The 24,240-nt window shown below is 35.7% G+C and overlaps 1 protein-coding gene across 3 annotated transcripts in view; it reads left to right on the top strand.

Moving 5' to 3' along the window:
• Positions 1-24,240, top strand: part of LOC149776042 (uncharacterized) — a 70,095-nt gene that overhangs the window by 26,193 nt on the left and 19,662 nt on the right. The window contains exons 2-5 of one of the 3 annotated variants that reach the window (XM_089942110.1): positions 8,083-8,169; positions 13,274-13,315; positions 17,388-17,492; positions 20,160-20,330. In XM_089942110.1, coding sequence (XP_089798236.1) covers positions 8,083-8,169; positions 13,274-13,315; positions 17,388-17,492; positions 20,160-20,330 — 405 coding nt within the window. Of the gene's footprint in view, positions 1-8,082; positions 8,170-13,273; positions 13,316-17,387; positions 17,493-20,159; positions 20,331-22,270; positions 22,532-22,587; positions 22,745-24,240 lie in introns of those variants that run through there. The other 2 variants (XM_089942111.1, XM_089942112.1) reach the window with 2 other exon arrangements.

The raw sequence follows: 24,240 nt of genomic DNA, 5'->3' as shown, positions 1-24,240 counted from the left end.
CATGTTCATATGGGGTTTTCAGCAAAAGGCTGTTAATGTTTAATTATTCCTAAACGAAAATGGTACCCATCATATGTCCAATATAGCTGTCATCTTTGTTAATTTTTAAACCATTTTTGGTTTCAGTACTTGGTAGGTAAAAAGGTGTTTTATATTAAATTTCATGAAAACTCTGATCACCAGAGTGCAAGTCCCTTCTTTAGACTCTTGTTTGTGATATATTTTGGGTTGTTAGGCAGTGCAGCAACTGTTTGATTTCTATCTTTGCTCTGATAGCAAGTGTATATTTATAAAGAACCTTTTTACTGCTTGGAGTGTAGTTAATCTACAAGACTGTTGCTATAATTGGGATATCAGCATCTTTGTTCTTCACAGGCATTGACTTTATTGCTCAGTTTTCATCAAGAAATAGTTATTTTTGAACACATAACCTTGCAGTGTTTCCTCTTTTGTTGTTTATTCAGGTTGCAACAAGTAATAAAGCTGATAAGAATTTTGCAGGCCGTCATCAAACTGCAGAGTTGTGTGTACTAGCAAAGGTTTTTATTATCTGTGGATATCATTGATATACATGTATTGCCATAGATATGATAGCCAAAAGTATACATTGTTGATATATATATTTGGTATAACACCCCCACCCTCACGGTCAATGTAAATTAATTAGGAAAATTGAAACAAAAATGGTTCATGCATGTTACACAAGTTCTTTACCATCCATAGCTGCAGAACCTCATGGAGGTTTTTATATAAGATAAAGAATCACTTTTGGTCTCTTTCGCTAAAACAATTCTTTTTTCCAGATGCTTCTCCATGTTGGATTCTTATGTTACATCTGTGCTATTTGCATGTACTTTATTAAAATGATGGTAGATGTTATTTCCTTTTGTTAAACAACAGTCCTGAAGTTTGCATGTACCGCTAATACTATTAACTCAACCTATTTCTTGCTAGCCACTGTCGTATTATATCGTCCATCGCTGTCTAAGATTAGATTTTTTAAAATTTATTTCTCTCAAATATACATAAACCTGATTAAGCAATTACTGTGAGCATAACATTTTATAGCAGTGTTGACCCAGTATGTATTTCATTCTGCTCACAGGAGTCAGAGTTTCTATTTCAAACACACTTATTGATAAAATGCACTTTCCTTTAATGTTTAGGAGATTGCTACATTGTGTTATTGACTTGTTTTGTTGATGCATGTTCCTGAAAAATTAGGAAATCTTGTTAAGGCAGTCACAGGTATAAAGAAGCCTAGTGGATTGTCTCTTGTGGCTTGCAAAAATATTTCAACTAGCACTTCAATAATTCTGAATTCTAATATATTTGTATACTATGACATTGACTTTGCTGCCAGTGGCATTAGTATCATACATGTAGCTCAGTGTTTAAGCTTTTGAAATTTTAGATATAGGTGGATATGTCATAGCGCTTTGTACATGTAGTTAAGACAATGGGTTCCACTTCACAGTTCTTTTGATATATGCATTGTCACAGTTTAACCATGATCTTGTTAGCAAAGTGCATAAAAATGACCAGAATGCCTCCAACTGTCACTCTGTAAGGCATCATTTTGAACAAAACCTAGTCAGATCCATTGGTATGGTTTTTCAGAGTCTGTATGCTTTTCAATTGTCTGATCATCTATGATTTACATGTATGTGTACAATGTGATCCTGGTAATTATTTGATCCTGTATGATTTCCATGTGTACCATTGCTTTGATACTGGTAATTATTTTATCCTGTATGATTTCCATGTGTACTATTGCTTGGATAGGGGGCCCAGAGTGGCCGAGTGGTCTAAAGTGCTCTCCGTTATGGATCACTGTCATCTCACCTCTGTCTGCATGGGTTCGCGTCTCGGAGTCGGCTAATGTGGGTATGTGAGAAAGCTTGCCAGTAGCTTCTCGTGGGTCGGTGGTTCTTTCTGGAGTTTTCCCCCGAGTTCTTCATCAGCCATTAATACTGGCCGCCATGTATAGCCTATCATGTGCTGAAAAATGGCGTTAAACCCTAAAACAACAACAACAACAATTGCTTGTATACTGGTAATTATTTGATCCTGTATGATTTCCATGTGTACTATTGCTTTGATACTGGTAATTATCCGATCCTGTATGATTTCCATGTGTACTGTTGCTATGATACTGGTAATTATTTAATCTTGTATGATTCCCAAGTGGTTAGAGCATCCGCCTTGGATGCGGGAGGTCATGGGTTTTATCTCCTGTCAAGTCTCACCAAAGGCTTAGAAAAATGGTACTAACAGCTGCCTTGCTTGGCACTCAGCATTAAGAAGTTAGTGTTAGGACTGGTTGGCCTGGGTGGGACATCATGCTACGTGTGTGCAACATGATACCCCATAACTAGGCATCACTGTAAACTGCCACACTGCAGTCATCGTAACGAAATGACTGAAAAATCGCTAAAGCTATGTTGAAAAGCCAAATCACACACACACACACACGTGATTCACGTGTAATATTGCTTCGATACTGGCAATTATTTGATCCTGTATGCTTTCCATGTGTACTGGGGCTTTGATACTGGTAATTATTTGATCCTGTATGCTTTCCATGTGTTCTATTGAGTTGAGACAGGTGATTATTTGATCCTGTATGCTTTCCATGTGTTCTTTTGATTTGATACTGGTAATTATTTGATCCTGTATGATTTCCATGTGTACTGTGGCTTTGATACTGATAATTATTTGATCCTGTATGAATTCCATGTGTACTATTGCTTTGATACTGGTAATTTTTATACACATCAGGTTATCCAATGATACACATACATTGCTTACTTGAATGCTTGCGTCAGTGATGTAAGAACTGTATCAGCTCATGAAGACTTGTTTTGTTGCATTATTTTGCATCAAGACTTGTTTTATAGCATCATTTTACATCAAGACTTGTAGCATTATTTTACATCAAGACTTGTTTTGTAGCATTATTTTACATCAGGACTTGTTTTGTAGCATTATTTTACATCAAGACTTGTTTTGTAGCATTATTTTACATGAAGACTTGTTTTGTAGCATCATTTTACATCAGGACTTGTTTTGTAGCATTATTTTACATCAAGACTTGTTCTGTTATTTAATGGCTTCCAATTTATTTGCAGTCTATTGCTCGTCTCAGTTATGTGAATTTATTGAATATCATTCCGAGTTGAGCTTGTGAAAGCTGGTGCACACTGTGATGGTATTGAAAGCTTTTACCAGTTTTTCTTGTTAAAAACTTTAGGCCGTCAGCTGATTTGTCTTGTTCACATCAGTGAAACTTCTTTGCTCATTTGTCACTTTTAAAGTTACATCCATATGTCTGCTAAAGAGCAGATGGGGAAGGCACTTTGGGTAGTAATACGGTAACTTTCACTTGCATTTCTTAGGCCCCCCCTCTAAACTTCCTTCAGTCAAAGATGGGTGTACTGATTGCCTTGTACAGTACATCTGGATTGACTTTGTAGTTACATGCATTTTGGAGCCATGTATATTGTACTCCTTTAACACAGCACACATAATGTATTCACATTATAATCCATTTTGTTTTTCACCAAAAGTTTCAGCATATTGTCTTTGGCACTTTTGACCATACAAAATTAATTATTCTGCAATTTTTAAACTTAATGTTTTGTTCACTAGGTAATATTTAGGATGGGTATGTGGGTCAGTACAGTCATCCATTGCTTTGCAACACTCTACACCCTTTGTGTCAGACTGCACACTGCAACTCACTTGCTATGAGTCATGGTGAGCCAGATTGGGAACCAGACTAATTACCCCGTCTAATGAATGTCATATGTCAGACATACTTGTGATTTGAGCTTCCAGTTTCACATAGTAAACCAGTAGTATCTTTCCATAATCTTTATACTGCAGGCTTTACATATCCACTTGCCCAATTCCTGGACAAGCTAAATTTCAGCTTGGGCAAGCACATGTTTTCATGGTACATGCCTGTGGGCAAGTCAAAAAAATGGAGAGAGAGTTTGTTCAGATCGTAATGCTTTATGTTCTGTACAATTTAATATTTAAGAATTTCTACAGTACATATATCAACACCTTTATTTCCTATTCAGCACCTTTGTTTCACATTCTTCAAATATTTTTAATTGCACAGTTTATTTTATCAATTGATCCTTAAAATTTCACATGATGTCCTGATAGTCTGTCATTTCATTGGAGTCATTGTCAAGGTCATTCTCACATGTTCTCATGCAGACATGATAATGGAATGGCTTTTTTAAGGCAAGTTTTGACAAATAGGAATTAAATATTGATATTTTAACTTATCAGTTGTTTTAATTGTAATTGAACCTGTACTGGATTTTGTTTTTGTTTTTTTTCTTCTTTAAATCCTAACCTATCCATAGACATTTTATGAGCTCCAAATATGTCAAGATTGCCAACTCTGAACAGTCTGTTTGTCAAAGGATTGTTTTGATGTATGATGCTGATTTAAAGGTGGATAGGTGATTATGCCTAATAACCTAACCTATGAGATTTCTTTGACAGGTGTGTTTGGAAATTAAAGGCACTTGTCTCTGATTATTAGTCACCTGAAAATCTAGCATCCATGATTGGTATTTATCTAAGGGAAAGAATGGTCACAAGAAAGGGTTCTTGGGGCACTTGCCATACTGCCTCACATGTTCAGAGTGCACATGCAAGAATCATTGCACTTTTTGCACAATATGGAATAATGAAACCTAGAATCTAGCTGATAACAAATATACTTTCTTTAGAGGGTGGTGGAAATGTCAGTCACCCTCATTGTCTGAATTGTGAGGTTTTTCTCATACAGAGTCTCAAGAAGCACATGATAAGAAGACTAGCTCTTCACCTCAGATGAACACTCCTAGGCCCTAGGAGCTTTTGAGACAAATCTCTTTGGAGACAGGCAAGACCTTTCCCATATGAACAAATGAATATTGGAGAATAGATTGCCTCCCCCTTAAAGGAAGTGTGCTGCTTGTCTCAGGATAGTATGATGTTGCCTTCCATGAGAAAGACCCAATACTCACCTCAGGATAGCACGATGCTGCCTTTTTCAAGGAAGAAAGCAGACTGTTTTCTCAGCTTTGCATCATGCTGCCTTCCATGAGGAAAGAGGTGCACTGTTCATCTCAGCTTAGCATCATGCTGCCTTCCATGAGGGAAAGAGGTGCACTGTTCATCTCAGCTTCGCATCATGCTGCCTTCCATGAGGAAATAGGTGCACTGTTCATCTCAGGATAGCATCATGCTGCCTTCTGTTCATAAGAAAATGCACTGTTTGTATAGCACAATGCTGCCTTCCACTATGAATCAGATGCACCATTCATATGAATAGCGAGTTGCTGCCTTCCACAAGGAAGGTAGTGCGGTGTTCTCAGGGTAACATGTCACACCTTCCTGAATGGAAAGAGCAGCACTGTACTTTGTTGAGTGGCGAAGACAAACAAGGCTTTGACTCATTTGCTTACTCTACACTGGTACGCAGAGGCCACATTGTAATATGGATCAGACTGAACATCCCAACTCTACCATCACACCCAGTAAATGATTGGAGGGGATTGGATCTGGATCTATTATCCCAATGTATCCATTCGGGATGTGGGACACAACACCTTTGGGCAATTGGTCCATTATGCCTCCTTGGGTTTTTGAATGTAAATAAATGCATGTACATGGAGACTGGTCGAATCAAGCACTCAATACACCCAAAGAACTTGAATGGCCAGATCATGGTAGATAAAGTGATTATAGCATGAAAATAAGTACTTGCCTGACTTTTTTTTTTTAAATTAGGAAAAATGCACTTGTTCTGGGCTAGAGAATTAGAACATTTTACATGCCTGTCTTCGAAAATGAACAGTGCTGGCTGTCATGCTATTGGATTTGCTCAGCCCTGTTAGGTCAAGACCTTGTATATTCACCAGAAGTTGGTGTCATTGAGATCCATTGGTTAGTAATCTCCAGTCAACCATACCCTACTAAAGCCTATAGAGAACTACTGGTATTAAATGTGTGGTGGGCATATAGCATACTGTCTGCTGCAATTTTTTAAAATAAATTAGTATCGTGCTTGACAGCACATATATTTTAAACAATAATGTACTCACTGACACTACAAGCATCTGTCCAACCTTAAATGAAAGTATGCCACCTGGTATTTAAGTCAAGGGAGACAACTTATTTTTCCTATGAATGTGATTTGCAAAGAGTTGTACTTTTCTTTTGAATATTTTTTTATATTAGATCCATTCAGTTTTGTTGTCTTATCTGTTCAGAAAGGAATTGACGATGTAGCATTGCTAATGTTGGTGGCATTAGCATCATAATCAAGATTTTCTGCATGTGAATTTTAGAAAATGTCAAACATGAAAGGCTTGTAGATGTGTCCATAGATAATAATGTATTATGGAATGACCACATTGATAAGTTTTGTAAAACACTGTCATCCAAAATTGCCCTACTCAGCAGAATCAAGAAATATTTACCTATATTTTACAATCTATACTACAAGTCATATATTCTTCCAACAATGGATTATTGTTCAAATGTATGGGGAAACTGTGCTAAATCTGACCTTGACAGGATTTATAAACTTCAGAAATGAGCAGCACACATAATTTTAGATGCATCTATTGACCATCCCTCGAAAGCATTATTTACAGAACTCAAATGGTTCACAATATATGACAGGATAGATTTTCACAAGGCAGTTCTTTTATACAAATGTCTACATGGAACTGCACCAGAGTATCTTCAGGACTTATTCAGGCCTTTTTCAGCACAATACCAGTTGAAGTCAGTATCACATGGAAACCTAGCACCAAAACCAAGAACAGAGCAATTTAAAAAGAGCTTCCACTACTCTGGTACAGTTCTGTGGAACAAGCTTCCACTACATGTAAAATCTGCTGAAAATATTAGAGTATTTAAGAAGAGATATCATGAGCATGTATGTGTTTTTAACACATTAACCCCTGGTGAAGAGTTTAAGTGGCAGGAAGTAGTAGCCTACTTTTGAGCTCTGTAGTGTCAAGGTCATGTATGATACACTAAAGTGGGTGGTATTATAGAAAGGTAGACAGATGTAGCTCTATAATGATACCAAATAATTTGGAATCTCTAGTTGCACTACAAAATACAGAGGGAAAAACCTCATTTTTGGACCCAATATTTTTCTACCCAAAATTCGGCCATGGTAAATAGACATTTACGTGGGGAAATTAAACACTTGAATGGCTAGGATGAATAGAAGGGATAAATGTACATCATATCCAGTTTTGACACGTGGAAACTGATTGTTTACTGAGATTGCCGAATAATTTTTTCATTAAAAAAGCGGGAGTTTTAAGTCTAATTAAACATTTTTATGATGTGCATACATAGCCAATGTGTTTTGTTTATAATAATATCACACGTTTGTACAATATAGGTGGCCAGTGACCTTTAACAGCCCCATTATTTTCGCATCGAGACCACTCTTTATTTCAAGTGTCCATCTTGTCCAACTTTTTGCAAAGGCTCATCTGTCTGTTTTCAGTTCATACTGGTTTGCCTTAGATCTGAGACCAAAAAGTCTAAAATCCGGACACAAAATCGGATTCTGACCACGGGCAAATTTTGGGTTTTAAAAAAGTCGGGTCCAAAAAATTAGGTTTTTCAATCTGTATTTTGTATTGCAACTAGATATTCCAGATTATCTGGTATCATTGTAGAGCTACATCTGTCTACCTTTCTATAATACCACCCACTTTTGTGTATCATGCATAACCATGACGCTACAGAGCTCGGCAGTAGGCTACTAACTCCTGCCCCGTAAAGTCGTCGCTAGGGGTTAATTTGTTAAGAGGGCCTCAAGGGAGAATAGTCCTTGACTAATGAGTCACCTCTATAAATAAAGCACTATTATTATTATTATTATTATTATTAAAGTTCACATTTTGACAAGCCCATAGATCACGTTATAGCATCAAATAGCTTTGTAGGTTGCGGTTGAAGAAGACGTGACTTAGTGCTCCAGAACCCTTTTTATTTGTATCAAGCATTTATAATGTTTGCTCAAATTCCATTCCATTATAGGCAGAGGCTCGGATACAAGCAAGAAGAGCTGCCCGAGCAGAAGCCAGAGAAATAAGACTTCAAGAAATTGAAAAGCAACAAAAAGAGGTAAGATGTTCATTTATTCAATTTAAAAAGTGGTTAAGTGTGGGCAGGAATTTTAAGTAACTTAATGTTACTGTAAAAATAACCAAGTTTGATGACCATGTCCCAGGTATGTGTACATTTATCAACAATCACTATTCATTAGCAACGAGTGGAAACAATAAAGATGGGTGCTTGTATTGGAGAGTTCTGTTTCTGTAGTAATTTGACACAATTTACCTTGAAAACTAAAAGATTACTGGAATGGGATTAAAGAATTCAGACCATACATTCATAAATTAATTATTGATGTATTTTGAGAGCCCTCTTGAATAGTCAGATGGTTGACACAAATATAAATGGTTGGAAATACACATGTACATGTATGCACGTGAATAGTGCAGTTTTGATCGAGTGTTTGTACAATTTTGGCCATGGGTGCCCAATACTTAAATTTGAAATCTGGTACAACAATAACACCTAAGTTTTGGATCTTGATACGTTAAAAATTTCATTGGTCCTGAAGACATTATGCCAGTTATGAAGGTGACAGATTCTTAAATTTGGTTTTGTTGAAATTCAAATTTTATTGTATCATTTTTCAGTACAGTATCGCATTATAAGACTTGATTCACCAGACAATTTTTTTATTTGCATAACAGTAACAGAGGTGATGTGAGTGCAAAGTTTTGTACTGTACAACGTGTTTTCACGTGTCATCTATTGGTCTAACTATGACAGTTCCAAGGGTATTATTTCTTGGGGCAAGAAACAGTTGGCAATGAACTTTTGGAACTTTAAATAAGGTACATTTTGGTTTGAGGCTTACAATATTTTAAAATACTCAACATACCTAATGACAGAAAAACAAAATTTATACAGTGAATTCACTATTGGGTTTTATTTTACTTACTAATTGTATGTGTTACCATTTTCATATATTTTGTGGTTACTTCAAACCATAAATTTAAAGACTTGATGAATAATGATCTTACTTTGGAAACAAAATGACCCTGTCATCAAACCACAAATTAAAGTACAAAAAAAATGTAACTTTTCTCAAACCCATGAAATCACTATCTTAAATCTAAAAAATTGCTGGAAACTTTGAAAACAGGTTATTGTTACCAAATATCAACCACTATGTGTTGAAGGCAGACAATTTTGTTGTACTACTTTTTCAGGTGAAATGTTGGATAAATTCATTACTTTTCTATTGTTTGAACTCAAATCTTGAATGATAGAGTATTTTAGTTTCATATTTAAAAAGCTTGTGATTTCATTAAATTTCTAATTTACATTTGTATAGGTGGCAGTAAAATCATAACTTGTTGTATGCTTGAAGCCACTAGAAGCTACTAAATTTGCACCTGGATTGATTTTAAAGCAAGTCTGTGCTGTTTTACACCTATAAACATGGGTTTATTACTAAACACTTATTAAAAGAACAACTATTTTGGAGGGAATGAGGTGGTTGGTGGAACCTGTTCATTGCAAGATGAAGGTTACTATTTTGCCCACTTTGCCAGGTTGTCATAACTCTTGGGTCAGTGAAATATGGGTATTTTCACCCATATAATTAAACCTTCCTGGCAGTCACCTCCCAAAAATAACTCACCAGTGCTGGTTTCCAGAATTTTATTAGGAAGTTAATGTTCCCATAGGCAATTTATGTGTTAGAATTTCCTGTTTAAATTGTTTGTTTCCTTGCCTACTTGTATGTGTTGTTTAAGCTGAATATGTATAGTTTTTTGAGATCTTTCAGAATGATCACCTTTGTATGGTCATCATCTGGCCTCAGTGGCCATTCAGTTTTTTTTAATTATAGATAAGTTATGTATGTAAGTCATTTGCTTTCTTTGGCTGATCAGAGGCCATGTGTTTTCTGTACAGAGTGATGGTTTCTAAACTGCTTTAAGTGGTCACTTCAGCTTTCTGACATAGTTTGCTTCATGTATGTAAAAAACACTATCATGTCATGAGTAAGGCATATCATGTGAATTGATATTCAAACATTTCTGATCTTGTATTTACTCATTATGTTCCAATCAGACTGTCAAAAATCAGCAAAGGCATTGGTTAGATAAAGGCATATGGTGTGAATTGATATGCAAACATTTCTGATCTTGTATTTGCTCATTATGTTCCACTTAAACTGTCAAAGATCAGCAAAGGCATTGTTTAGATAAAGGCATATGGTGTGAATTGATGTGTAAGCATATCTGATCCTGCATTTACTCATTATGTTCCAATCAATCTGTCAAAGATCAGCAAAGGCATTGTTTAGATAAAGGCATATGGTGTGAATTGATGTGTAAGCATTTCTGATCTTGCATTTACTCATTATATTCCACTCGCACTGTCTATGATCACCACTTCAAATTTTGAAGGCAAAGTACTTTTAACAGAGAAAAGGCTCTAAGCAGTTCATTGGCTGGATTGGTAAAAATTTAGTTGTGTTGTTACTGCAGAAAGTGTCTTCTTTTGTGTCAGTATGAGAGATAGATCTATATCTTGATTGTTTTAATTCACATATGAATTAAAGCTATCTCTGGTAAGGAAACTTTTTCTCAGATTTTGTCAAACACTCCAACCAGTCCCAGTTGAAGTATTTTTAATGTAATTGTAAAAGGAAAACTCCTGCACTTAACCAGTCAGAGCAGTTCATTCATTGGTTCACATGCTATTTCACAAGATTTCCTTATAGCATATCATTGTGCTAATAATAACATGTGCCATGTAATCAGGACAGAAAATATAAATTTCCAAGAAAATCATGAATTAGAAATCTCTTGAGTGACAACACACTTCATCTGACCTGCAAATCCAGTATTGTACTGTATCGTACTATTGCCTGCTTTTTCTAAATTAGAACTGATGAAAGTTAAATGTTATTCAGATATCAAAATATATTAATTACTTATTGTTATTGATATATAACAGCCATTGATTAAATGTGATAATACGGTAATAATATAAAATGTTTTTAATGTTTCTTTTTTCTCATGTTCTAATCTTTAGGGTTGATGGGTCATCTCATTCCCTTTAACATATTCATATTTATATGCGGTATTTACAAATAATAGTATGTTGCACCAGAATGCCCCTTGTGTGTTATATCCAATACATAACAATTATAACTTACTTCTAATACATAACAATTATAACTTACTTCCAATACATAACAGTTTTAACTTACTTCCAATACATAACAATTATAACTTACTTCCAATACATAACAATTATGACTTACTTCCAATACATAACAATTATGAACCGCTCCGGTGGCCAAGTGGTTAGAGTGTCCGCTTCGGATGCTGGAGGTTGTGGGTTCGATCCCCAGCCGAGTCATACCAAAGACTTACAGAAATGGTACTAACAGCTGCCTCGCTTGGCGCTCAGCATTAAGAGGTTAGTGTTAGAACTGGTCGGCCTGACACCAGGATAATGTGACTGGGTGGGACATCATGCTGCATGTCTGCGGCATGATGCCCCAGTGCTAGACATCACTAAAAACTAACACATTGCAGACATCGTAGCGATATGACTGAAAAATTGTTAAAAGCTACGTTAAAATCCAAATCACAAATCACATAACAATAATAACCTTTTCCTGGATTTATTTTTCCTTTTTTAAGAGCATCAAATATAGTTAGATTATAATTAGTTAAGTATCCAGATTTTCATAAAGAGTACAGTAGCTGATGGCCTAAAGTGAGGGTAATACTAGTGGGTGATAAATGCTTTATGTGTTGACTCTGCTAACTATATAGCAGAAATGCAGGGTTATTTTAACTAGAAATAAATTGGGTGAGAAAAATAATCTGTCATTGTTTGTACCAAGATAAGGAAATCCCAGTCATGGGCTTAATTGGGGGAGACTACAATATTACCCCATGACAGGGATTTCCTTCTCTTGGTGCAAACCCCAACATAGAATGTATCATTCTTCAGAGTTCAGAATTATATCCATTTGCATTGAGTAGGGATCATTTATGTTTTTCAAAACGTGTCTTTAAACGTAGGCAAAGTTTTGATTTGTTTTATTAAAAATAGCAACATATGCTTTCTTTCATTCTTTATTCATCACTGGCCAGCCTGTCACATAACCCTATCGTTTGATCTTGGGGAGTTGAGCACCTGGTATATCCAGATATTTCTTAAGTGTAGATGGCTGTTTCTAAGCCTGATTATACAAGTTGATGGAAGAAGAGTCAGTCTTCTGTTTCATAATCATATGCAAGCTGTCAGTTGGTAGTGAAATTAGTGCTTTATCATGTTTTCAAGAGTTGGTTTGATTTACAGGATGGATCAAGTCTGCATGATCCAGTAATCTTGTATGGAACATAACCTTGGGGTGAGAAGAATATATACGCATAGGTTATGACTGGAATAGTGTACTAAACTAAATCTTTTTATGAATTAATAATAATAATGATATTAGGTTTTGTGGTGTTTGTTCAAAACCTAACTTTGAATGGGGAACCTTCATTCAGAGGTCACCTGTGTCCAGAGGCCAATTTGACCTGTTCTGTAGGTGATGTGGGGTGTGTGTGGCATTTTACATCAGCCTAGCCCAGTAGTGGCAACTGTCTGTATATAGTGCCAGCTAGATGTAAGTTTCCAAAACTGTAATATTGAATTTCACAAAAATTTAGGAAGATAACCCATTCCAACCAAAAGTGAGCATGAAATACACAAAGCAGAAATGCAGGGTTATTTTAATTAGAAATAAATTGGGTGAGAAAAATAATCTGTCAGTGTTTGTACCAATGGTACATAAGTGATTTTGTTTTATATCATTATTATTATTATTATTATTATTATTATTATTATTATTTCATAAACATTTATGGTATATATATTCAAAATAAGGTCCTTCATTATAACTGTGTTCATTTGATAAACGCTGAGGTATGAGTGCCAATAGCCAGATGGAAAAAGTGTTTATCCAGAAGGGATATCCCACAATCCAGCTGATAAGTTATAATCCACACCTTGCTTGATGTCTCTTTAGCCCTAATGAAAATTTGATTTCCAAGATCAACAACACAGTCACAACAACTATCCTTAGTTTTCACCAATTTATTGAGTAAATTTCCTTACCATTGTTTTAATTTATTTGCAGGAGGAAGAGAGGCTTAAAACACAGGAAGCCGATAGTGGTAAAGTAAGTAAAAAGGACCAGTGTATTTATGCACCATCTTTTTTTATTTCATAAGTTTCAATGCAAAACAAGTTTGAAATTTTTTGCTGTCGAGTAACGTGTTCTTCATAACTAACTAAATTCATTTTTTGATGTTAGAACATACAAGATGGGACTTATGTCCAAATCTATTCATGTTTTCAGGAATTAATGCCATATGAGTTTATGGTATGGCCCTGTGATAACTTTTCTTTATTGATCCATCATGCATCCATCAGCAATCATTATTTTCAGCCCTTAAAAGTTTTCAAAAATTAATGTGACAAACTTTAAACGATATATTGTCCTCCAGGCATCAATGATTGTCAGGTTTTTATGCTGATTCACCATCAGATCTGGTTGCTGTTACTAGAAGTAATAGGAAAACCTTGAAGCAAATTCTCAGTTGCTACACAACTTAATTTGAGCAAGTTAAACAAAGAACATCATGAAGAACTTGACAGTTTGTACAAATGATGCCAACCATCAGATGCAGCTGCTGTAGAACTTGTTAATGACTTCTTTTCCCAAACTACATTATATAATTTAAGTACTACTGACTAATGATACCAATCCACTATCAAATATGGCCACTTTTGCACAAAATAACCCCAGAAAATTTTAAAAAAAACATCTTCATAAAAGCCACTCAACAGAATTTGATTGAAACTATTCTGGCAAGAAGGTAATGCAAGTTTTTTAAAAAAAAGTGCACATTTACAATTGAATGTGTGTCCACCATTACAAAATAGAAAAATTTTGACCTGAATAGGGGGCCCTAGGTGGCTGAGTGGTCTAAGATGCTCACCATTACAGATCACTCACACATTTACACTGTTGGCTTGAGTTTGAATCTTTGGCTTATCCAGCATGGTTATGAGATACAGTTTGACTGTAGCTTCCCATGGGTTTGGTGGTTCTTTCTATGATGTTCCCAAGTTCTTCCTCCACCAGATATACAGGCCACCACATATAGCCTATCTTGTGCTGAAAAAAATGGAATTTAACCTCCTAAATGCAAAGAAGAAACAAAAGGAAGCACAAAGAAATATGAAAACATTTGATTGAAAACATGGCAAAAAGTGCTGTCAAATTTATACAAATTATGCCTCTCCGCCATCAAACATAGCCACTGTTACAAAAATAGAGGGGCCCTGAGTGGCTGAGTGGTCTAAAGCGCTCTCCGTTATGGATCACTACCATCTCACCTCTGTCTGCGTGGGTTCGAGTCTAGGATTCGGCCAATGTGGGTACGTGAGAAAGCTTACCAGTAGCTTCTCGTGGGTAGGTGGTTCTTCTCGGGGGTTCTCCCGGGTTCTTCCTCCATCATTAATACTGGCCGCCATGCATAGCCTATTGTGTGCTGAGAAATGGCCTTAAACCCCACAACAACAACAACAAAATAGAAAAACCTTCCATAGCTTCTTGAAAGCTAAGAGAATTGGACCAATTTGAAAAGAAAGTACCTTAGTTTGAAGGCCTTCAGGATTTACCATTAATGCTGATTCACTGTCAGATATAGTTGCCATTACCAAAATTAAAAAACCCACTTGATCGCAAAAACATGCTCAGTAGTATTAGACGTCACGTAACAGATTAGCACCATAACATAAAAGCCTTACTGTATTAGACAAATGCTGATGTGCCATCAAATACGGATGAAAATATAAAAGATTGACAAACCTTGAAATAATTGTTTTCATTACTTACACAATCATCAGATTGGGGGGGGGGGATTCATCAGTTACCCATATTTCATTCTCTACTATTAAATTTCAAGCTTTATCGTAAAGAGTATCAACAATATGATCACAGTTTGAATCAAGAAAAATTTGCATATGCTTGAAACTCTGATCCAAAGTCCCAAAATGAAAATGTCATACTTTCCTCAGTAATTCATTCCCATTCCACAGGATTACATTTAAGACATCACTCACTTCATTGAATTAGATACCAGCATTTTGAATTTTATTTTGTTTCAATAAAATTGTAGGGACAGATCCTGGATGAAGATCTGCTTGTTTTGGCAACAGATGTAACCAGGAAAATTATAGCAACCCCATGCTTCTCACGTAACTGAGGTTGTCATTATTCAGTCCTCTGTCTTGAGAAACTCCTTCATACTTGGCTTTTGTCAGGGATGCTTAGCATAAGGAGTTGTACACTTCAGTTGTGGATAGGATCACGACAGCTAGATGGCCCTCCACTTGGAAGGCATATGAGGGGATGTGGCACATTTTCAATGATTGGTGTCTCAATAATAATATCACACCATTCCCAGTTCTTTCCTTCTTTGAAAGCAACACAATAGCCCTTGTCACAATCAAGGGATACTATGCCATGATTTCAGACACATTTAAATATGGAAGAGACAACATTGGCATAACTGTGACCTTTCTGACTTCCTGTCCAATTTTGACATCTCCAAGACATGCTTGTTTACCTTGTTCCCAGGATGGAACTTCTCCTAGTTCTTTATTTGGCCAAATTCATTTAAATTTGAGCCACTGTCTTCCACCATGCTGAAACAATTATTATTCAAGACATATTTTCTGAAAGCAATAGCTTTCTAGGTGAGTGAGCTGCATGTTCAGTCCATGGATCCAGGTAACATGCAGTTCATTTCCAACAGTTTAGTCATGCTAATGATTCAACCAGGTTTGTTTACCATTGATAGGCAACCAACAAATAACTATCGGGTCTCTTTCCTTGATTGACCTGTTGAAAGGGGTGAGACTGCAGGACCCATGTGCCCTCAGATGCTATCTTAGGTGCACAGAGAACATCAGCAGCAAGTGTCAGATGCTCTTCCTGTCTTTCAAGGCAAGACACAATCCCACAAATGCTGGCTACTTGGCTTAAAGGGGTTATTTGATAGGTGTACTCTGAACTATCACAAGATTACGCATGATTCCTGATAATTTCAGTTCTTAAAATTTGATGTGTATGGGTAAGTATTTTGAGAGAAACATAGTTTATTATAAAGATTTTTATTTCTCAGTACTTATTCTACTTTAAATATGAACTTAAAATCACCAGTTATGATTGGGCGGACATGCTAACTATTATACTTTTGGCATAATCATTACACTTTTTTTTCTTCACCAAATTACATTTTACAATTGTTTTTGCATGGATTGTGCAGTTTTGGTACATTAAGAAATAAAATTAAAATAAGGCAATAAAAAGTTGTGTTTGTCATTTCTATTCACATCTCTTTAATTCCTACTCATATAAATTTGAGAATATTATAAAAAGATGACTGCTGCGTAAGAATAGTATAAGAGTACTGACCTTATTTGCTATTTATAGCAACTGTATATGACCCATTTCCAAGAAAACAGATGGATTTCTTCAAATATGAACTTATCCTCACAGATTCATTATATTGATAAGTTAGGTAGCAGACTAATCTGTGCTTTTAAACAAAATGGTATTAGATGTTAAGCAAAATGCTTTATGTTGTGAGTTGTGGATGTTAAGTGATGGAAAATGTTAGAGCAGATGGACCTTTTCAAACTTCCAAACATGTCAGATCAAAAAAAGGGGCAAATCAACACTGCTTTACAAACTTTAAAAGAAGAATTTGAGAGTAATGCAATAAGCAAGTTCATCATTCATCAAAAGTTACACATGTAGACTAGTTAAAGCAAGTGCTGTATAAAAACTTTTCAGTATATTTTGTGTTTGTATTCTGATTCTAATTAATATGGATTTTACCTTGGTGACAAGAATTTTGACCAGCTGCAAAACCAGGTTAATAGCAAAAGTAAATCTGTCATTTTTATACATGCAGCAATTCTGGCATGTATTAATATATTACTTGTACTTTGTACACCCAAATTACACTTTTTCCCCCCACTTACAATGGCAATAACTAAGCTTATGCCTCTCAGGGTGTTGGTATATATGTGGGGAAGAATTTTTGAGACAAGATGGCAATTTACAGTGCTTGTGTTAAAGTCATTTGAAATAAATGTTACTGACTCGTTCCTGATCTGTGTTGCAGAACCTTTTTATAGGTAAGTGCTAAATGAATTTCATATTTATTTTACAGAGTTTATCTAGTTATTCTGGATCAAGGCGTGGCAGTGATGAGTCTACATCTACCGACACAGATTTACGGGACAAGGATCCCAAAGATGCTGTCAGGCAACTTAAAGTAAGGACAGGTCCAGTTAACTATTATGGGCTGTAGGTACCAGCCTAACATGTACAGTAGGAATTCTTTTAGGTCTCTCTAGGGACGAAATATAGTCCCAATCTGAACTGTGTCTGGAATAGTCCAGGAGCTCATTCTAGAAAAGAATAAGATAAACTCATTATGATCTTGTTCACATAATTTCTAAAATTATAATTTTAATAACTTTTAGGCATGGTGGCAGAAACTGGTTCATGGTAAAAACAAATGTGTGGTGGTGGTAAGTACATGTCTGACATGCTAGGCTAGGGGTAATAAAGGAGCTGTTTATGTTGGTGTCAGAATGTCAGAGGTTTAGGTATGTTATGTATATTTGATTTATTTTAATTGTTTGTTTGTTAGTTTTAAATTTTTGTTATTCTGTTACATGCTATTGTAATGTAATGTTATTTACTGGCTTTCACGTTTTACAGAAATTCAGTTTGACCTGACTCTTTTTTCATAAACACCTAATAATAGAAACTTTGTTTGTAATGCTGACCTGGTTCCTGACCTTGATTCAGAATCAGTAAGAGTTGAAGTAAACAATTTTAATTTTTTTTATAAATTCTTTCTCAAAGTAAAATCATTGGTTTTTTTCAAACCTATATTGGGAGTATGTGATGTTAGGCATGTAAAAAGCTTCTATGTTGTTCTAGAAATGTGATCATGTGACCGTCATATGGAAATCTGTTTTGCATCTTAAATTAATGTATAACTGTTTTCTATAGAGAATTTGGGCATTGACACTTAAAAGTGTTTTGTTGTGACCAGTTTGAGTTGAATTTTTAATTTTTCTTCAAATTATTTGGATTCTAAGAGATTATTTTTCCCTGGAAATACTTGTGCTCTAAATTAATTCTTGGACAAAGACAGTTATAGAAATTTATACAGAATTCAAATTTGAATATTATTTTCTGTGATTCAACAAAGAACTGTTGAGACATCAGTATGACGCTGACCACAGCATACATCATCGCTTTCCATTTTGGAATTCATCGGGGACTCGAATTCAGTTTTATTAGGACTTTTTATTACTAGGACTTCTATTTTTTTAATTCTTGGATTATTTTTGGATTTGATTCATAGAACCGTAAGTTCTTTTTCTCATTATTACCTTGTTTTTCTAGGGAAATAAATTATTTGTTAAATATTACAAAGCTTGTTGTCTTCACTCTTTTCTTGTTGCGTTTTGTAAGAGCCTAAAAGTAACAGGTAACCGTGACTAAAAGAAGAAAAATGGTTTCTATATCAAAACTTTAGTTCTACATCATAGGCCTGGTCTTAACTTTTTTTAACTTTGTGGATGGCTTGTGCTTGGATTAAGTAAATAGCTCGATTTTTGGGTAAAACGATAAAAAAGTCAAGGTCAATGTGGAGTATGCTGCAAAATCTTTAATGCACAAACCTTAAAGTTCTTGACCATGTACTTTCACTGAAGATTGTAGAGGGAATGTGCTTAAGGTAAGGAAGAATCCTGTTGATTTTGAGATTAAACTGTGAAAGGTAAGTGTTATCGTGGATCAAAGTAATATGGGCTTTGTGCAGTAAATGTTATTCTAGATTAAGTTTTTTTATTATTACCAAACACTGGGGATGCCATGCTGTAGAAAGAAACCTATAGACTTTGAAGTTTAAAAGTCAGGATCAATAATAATGTAAGTCTAATAAGAATGTTATAGTTTTTGCTATGTAAGTTTAGTTCAAGATCACATACCACCAGTCAAAGTCATTGACTTGACATCATCAGTGATCTGCAGTCAACCATGCCTTCTATACCAGTGCCTGCATAGATAACTGTTAAACATGGGACAAGCATATATGTTTTGTGATGTCCCATTGTTGATACTCTTCTTTGCTACAAGTTCAAGACAAAATACTGACCAAGTGAAATTGTATTTTACTTGGCCGATGACCAAGTAGACTTTCAAATAATGATTTGATCTGCCAATAACTTCAGTTGAATTCATCATAATAAACACTCAGGAATGGTAAATGTTACATACATAATTTAGGTACAGTCAGTGAATAAGTGAGACTTAAAGAACAAGAAAAGTTTGACCTTTATGAGCAGGTATTCCTTACATACAGGTAAAGTATGTAAGCAAGCCTGAGAAAAGAGCTTATTAATGTTATTTTTATGAACTGGTCACCTTATATGGTGAAATGTATAAGCAAAGTTAAAGAGGCCATTAATATTCTTATGTACAGGTGATATATGTAAGTAAATTTAAGGAAAGAGGTCATGTTGTCCTGTATGAAAAGGTCCTTCTTGTATACATGTGAAATATATAAGTAAACTTAAGAAAAAAGTCATTAATGTTGTTCTTTATGTGTTGGTTGTCTTCATGTGGAGATAAGGTTTTAAGGCACTAAAATGAACAAATTAAAAACTTGTCTTCCTAATGTAGAATACGAGTTAAATTTATGAAAACAGGCAGATTTAGTTTTCTTGTATGTACTCATTAAGGGCAGAACAAATCCATATACTTGATATTCATGGCACGCTGAGATTCTGGTGCAGGCAAGCTCACATTTTCAAGGCAAATACCTGTACAATGCTACCCACCACCACACCCAAAAGACATAAACAGTTATCCAAAGGTTGCAATTTTTCTCACTGTTCCTACATAACTTGTTGTTTTTCAGAGCATGTTACGTGAACTTGAGGAGAAATACAAGAAAACCATGTCAACAAATGCGCAACTGGACAACCAGAAACAGACCTTGGTGTACCAGGTTGAACTACTCAAGGACCAACTGGAGGAACAGGAGGAGAACATGATAGAAGTACAGAGAGAGTACAAGGATAAGTGTAGGGTATGTAGGACATCGAAAAATGTAGGGTATATTTAGAGAGTATGACAACAGAGTGCCAGGACAAGTTTAGAGTATGTAGGACATCGAAAAATGTAGGGTATATTTAGAGAGTATGACAACAGAGTGCCAGGACAAGTGTAGGGTATGTAGGACATCGAAAAATGTAGGGTATATTTAGAGAGTATGACAACAGAGTGCCAGGACAAGTTTAGGGTATGTAGGACATCGAAAAATGTAGGGTATATTTAGAGAGTATGACAACAGAGTGCCAGGACAAGTTTAGAGTATGTAGGACATCGAAAAATGTAGGGTATATTTAGAGAGTATGACAACAAAGTGCCAGGACAAGTGTAGGGTATGTAGGACATCGAAAAATGTAGGGTATATTTAGAGAGTATGACAACAGAGTGCCAGGACAAGTGTAGGGTATGTAGGACATCGAAAAATGTAGGGTATATTTAGAGAGTATGACAACAGAGTGCCAGGACAAGTTTAGAGTATGTAGGACATCGAAAAATGTAGGGTATAATTAGAGAGTATGACAACAGAGTGCCAGGACAAGTTTAGAGTATGTAGGACATCGAAAAATGTAGGGTATATTTAGAGAGTATGACAACAGAGTGCCAGGACAAGTGTAGGGTATGTAGGACATCGAAAAATGTAGGGTATATTTAGAGAGTATGACAACAGAGTGCCAGGACAAGTTTAGGGTATGTAGGACATCGAAAAATGTAGGGTATATTTAGAGAGTATGACAACAGAGTGCCAGGACAAGTTTAGAGTATGTAGGACATCGAAAAATGTAGGGTATATTTAGAGAGTATGACAACAAAGTGCCAGGACAAGTGTAGGGTATGTAGGACATCGAAAAATGTAGGGTATATTTAGAGAGTATGACAAGAAATAGCCAGGACAAGTGTAGGGTATGTAGGACATCGAAAAATGTAGGGTATATTTAGAGAGTATGACAACAGAGTGCCAGGATAAGTGTAGGGTATGTAGGACATCGAAAAATGTAGGGTATATTTAGAGAGTATGACAACAGAGTGCCAGGACAAGTGTAGGGTATGTAGGACATCGAAAAATGTAGGGTATATTTAGAGAGTATGACAACAGAGTGCCAGGACAAGTGTAGGGTATGTAGGACATCGAAAAATGTAGGGTATATTTAGAGAGTATGACAACAGAGTGCCAGGACAAGTGTAGGGTATGTAGGACATCGAAAAATGTAGGGTATATTTAGAGAGTATGACAACAGAGTGCCAGGACAAGTTTAGAGTATGTAGGACATCGAAAAATGTAGGGTATAATTAGAGAGTATGACAACAGAGTGCCAGGACAAGTTTAGAGTATGTAGGACATCGAAAAATGTAGGGTATATTTAGAGAGTATGACAACAGAGTGCCAGGACAAGTTTAGAGTATGTAGGACATCGAAAAATGTAGGGTATATTTAGAGAGTATGACAACAGAGTGCCAGGACAAGTTTAGGGTATGTAGGACATCGAAAAATGTAGGGTATATTTAGAGAGTATGACAACAGAGTGCCAGGACAAGTTTAGAGTATGTAGGACATCGAAAAATGTAGGGTATATTTAGAGAGTATGACAACAAAGTGCCAGGACAAGTGTAGGGTATGTAGGACATCGAAAAATGTAGGGTATATTTAGAGAGTATGACAAGAAATAGCCAGGACAAGTGTAGGGTATGTAGGACATCGAAAAATGTAGGGTATATTTAGAGAGTATGACAACAGAGTGCCAGGATAAGTGTAGGGTATGTAGGACATCGAAAAATGTAGGGTATATTTAGAGAGTATGACAACAGAGTGCCAGGACAAGTGTAGGGTATGTAGGACATCGAAAAATGTAGGGTATATTTAGAGAGTATGACAACAGAGTGCCAGGACAAGTTTAGAGTATGTTGTGCATAGAAATGTGTAGGGTATATTTAGAGAGTATGACAACAAATAGCCAGGACAAGTTTAGAGTATGTTGTGCATGGAAATGTGTAGAGTATGTGTAAAAAGTAGGACAAGAGAGTACAAGGACAAGTGTAGGGTATGTAGGACATCGAAAAATGTAGGGTATATTTAGAGAGTATGACAACAGAGTGCCAGGACAAGTTTAGAGTATGTTGTGCATGGAAATGTGTAGAGTATGTGTAAAAAGTAGGACAAGAGAGTACAAGGACAAGTGTAGGGTATGTAGGACATCGAAAAATGTAGGGTATATTTAGAGAGTATGACAAGAAAGTGCCAGGACAAGTTTAGAGTATGTTGTGCATGGAAATGTGTAGAGTATGTGTAAAAAGTAGGACAAGAGAGTGCTAGGATAAGTGTGGGGTATGTTGTGCATGGAAATGTGTATAGTATGTGTAGAAAGTAGGATAACAGAGGGCCAGGATAAGTGTAGGGTATGTAGCACATGGAAATGTGTTGGGTATGTGTAGAGGGTTGGACAACATAGTGCCAGGACAAGTATTGGGTATATAGTGCAATGAAATGTGTAGAGTGTTGGACAACATTGTGCCAGTACAAGTGTTGGGTATGTGTAGAGAGTAAAATATGTAACACAGGAACAAGTTTAATGATCTGTATAGAAACAAGTAACATTACCAGAGAGAGTACAGGGACAAATATAGGTCTGTATAGAGAGAAGTAGTATAGAGTACAAGGACAAGTGCATGTTATGTGTCACAGTGGAAAGTTTGAGGTATGGGTAGTGAGTACAAGTATAAAAAGAGTGCAGTGGTATTATGTTGCTTAAGTGTAGGATATGTTTAGAGTAAGAGCAAACAGAGTAAAAGTGTACTGTATTTGTTGAGAGTAGAAGTTCATAGAGTGCAAAACAAATGTACTTTATTTGTAGAGAGTTGGAGTAATTATATTGAGCACAACATTATGGGAGCATAGTGTATAAAATATCAATATAAGGAGATAGCAAGCATTAAATAACCAATTAGACAAACAGTGTAGTACAAGGACTAATATAGGGGATGTGTAGAAAGTTTGAATATTTAGATGGCATTGATGGGAACACAGAGAAGGTATCATTGACACTCTGGGAGTAAATGGAGAAGTACTCAGAGACAAAATGGAGCAGCTGGGTAGTTGTTAGCTATGTATAAAAAGTATATGTACATTGGTCCCTTATTATAATGCAGGGGAGCCAGAAAAGTGTGCCATGATACAGGCTAAATCACATACACTGATATGCACTGTATCGAATAATATAATTCAGCCAGTATAATGGGATTCATGATTGTGTTATGCTGAAGTTATGATGAGGAACCACTGTATTTATACTGAGTACAGAAGTAGGAGTCAGTAATGTATGATAATGTCTTGAGAGTAATTATGGAGTACAGAAGTAGGAGTCAGTAATGTATGATAATGTCTTGAGAGTAATTATGAAGTACAGAAGTAATAGTATATTGTACGATAATGTCTTGAGAGTAATTATGGAGTACAGAAGTAGGAGTCAGTATATTGTATGATAATGTCTTTAGAGTAATTATGAAGTACAGAAGTAGGAGTCAGTGTATTGTACGATAATGTCTTGAGAGTAATTATGGAGTACAGAAGTAGGAGTCAGTATATTGTACGATAATGTCTTGAGAGTAATTATGAAGTACAGAAGTAGGAGTCAATATATTGTACAATAATGACTTGAGAGTAATTAATTATAGAGTACAGAAGTAGGAGTCAGTATATTGTATGATAATGACTTGAGAGTAATTATGGAGTACAGAAGTAGGAGTCAGTATATTGTATGATAATGTCTTGAGAGTAATTATGGAGTACAGAAGTAGGAGTCAGTATAGTGTACGATAATGTCTTGAGAGTAATTACTAAATACAGAAGTAGGAGTCAATATATTGTATGATAATGTCTTGAGAGTCATTATGGA

This window comes from Sinohyriopsis cumingii, chromosome 18 (assembly GCF_028554795.1).
Source record: "Sinohyriopsis cumingii isolate HCF-2022 chromosome 18, ASM2855479v2, whole genome shotgun sequence".
Taxonomy (NCBI): domain Eukaryota; kingdom Metazoa; phylum Mollusca; class Bivalvia; order Unionida; family Unionidae; genus Sinohyriopsis; species Sinohyriopsis cumingii.
Note: the sequence above shows the minus strand (reverse complement) of the source record. Positions and strands in the feature narration are given on the sequence as shown.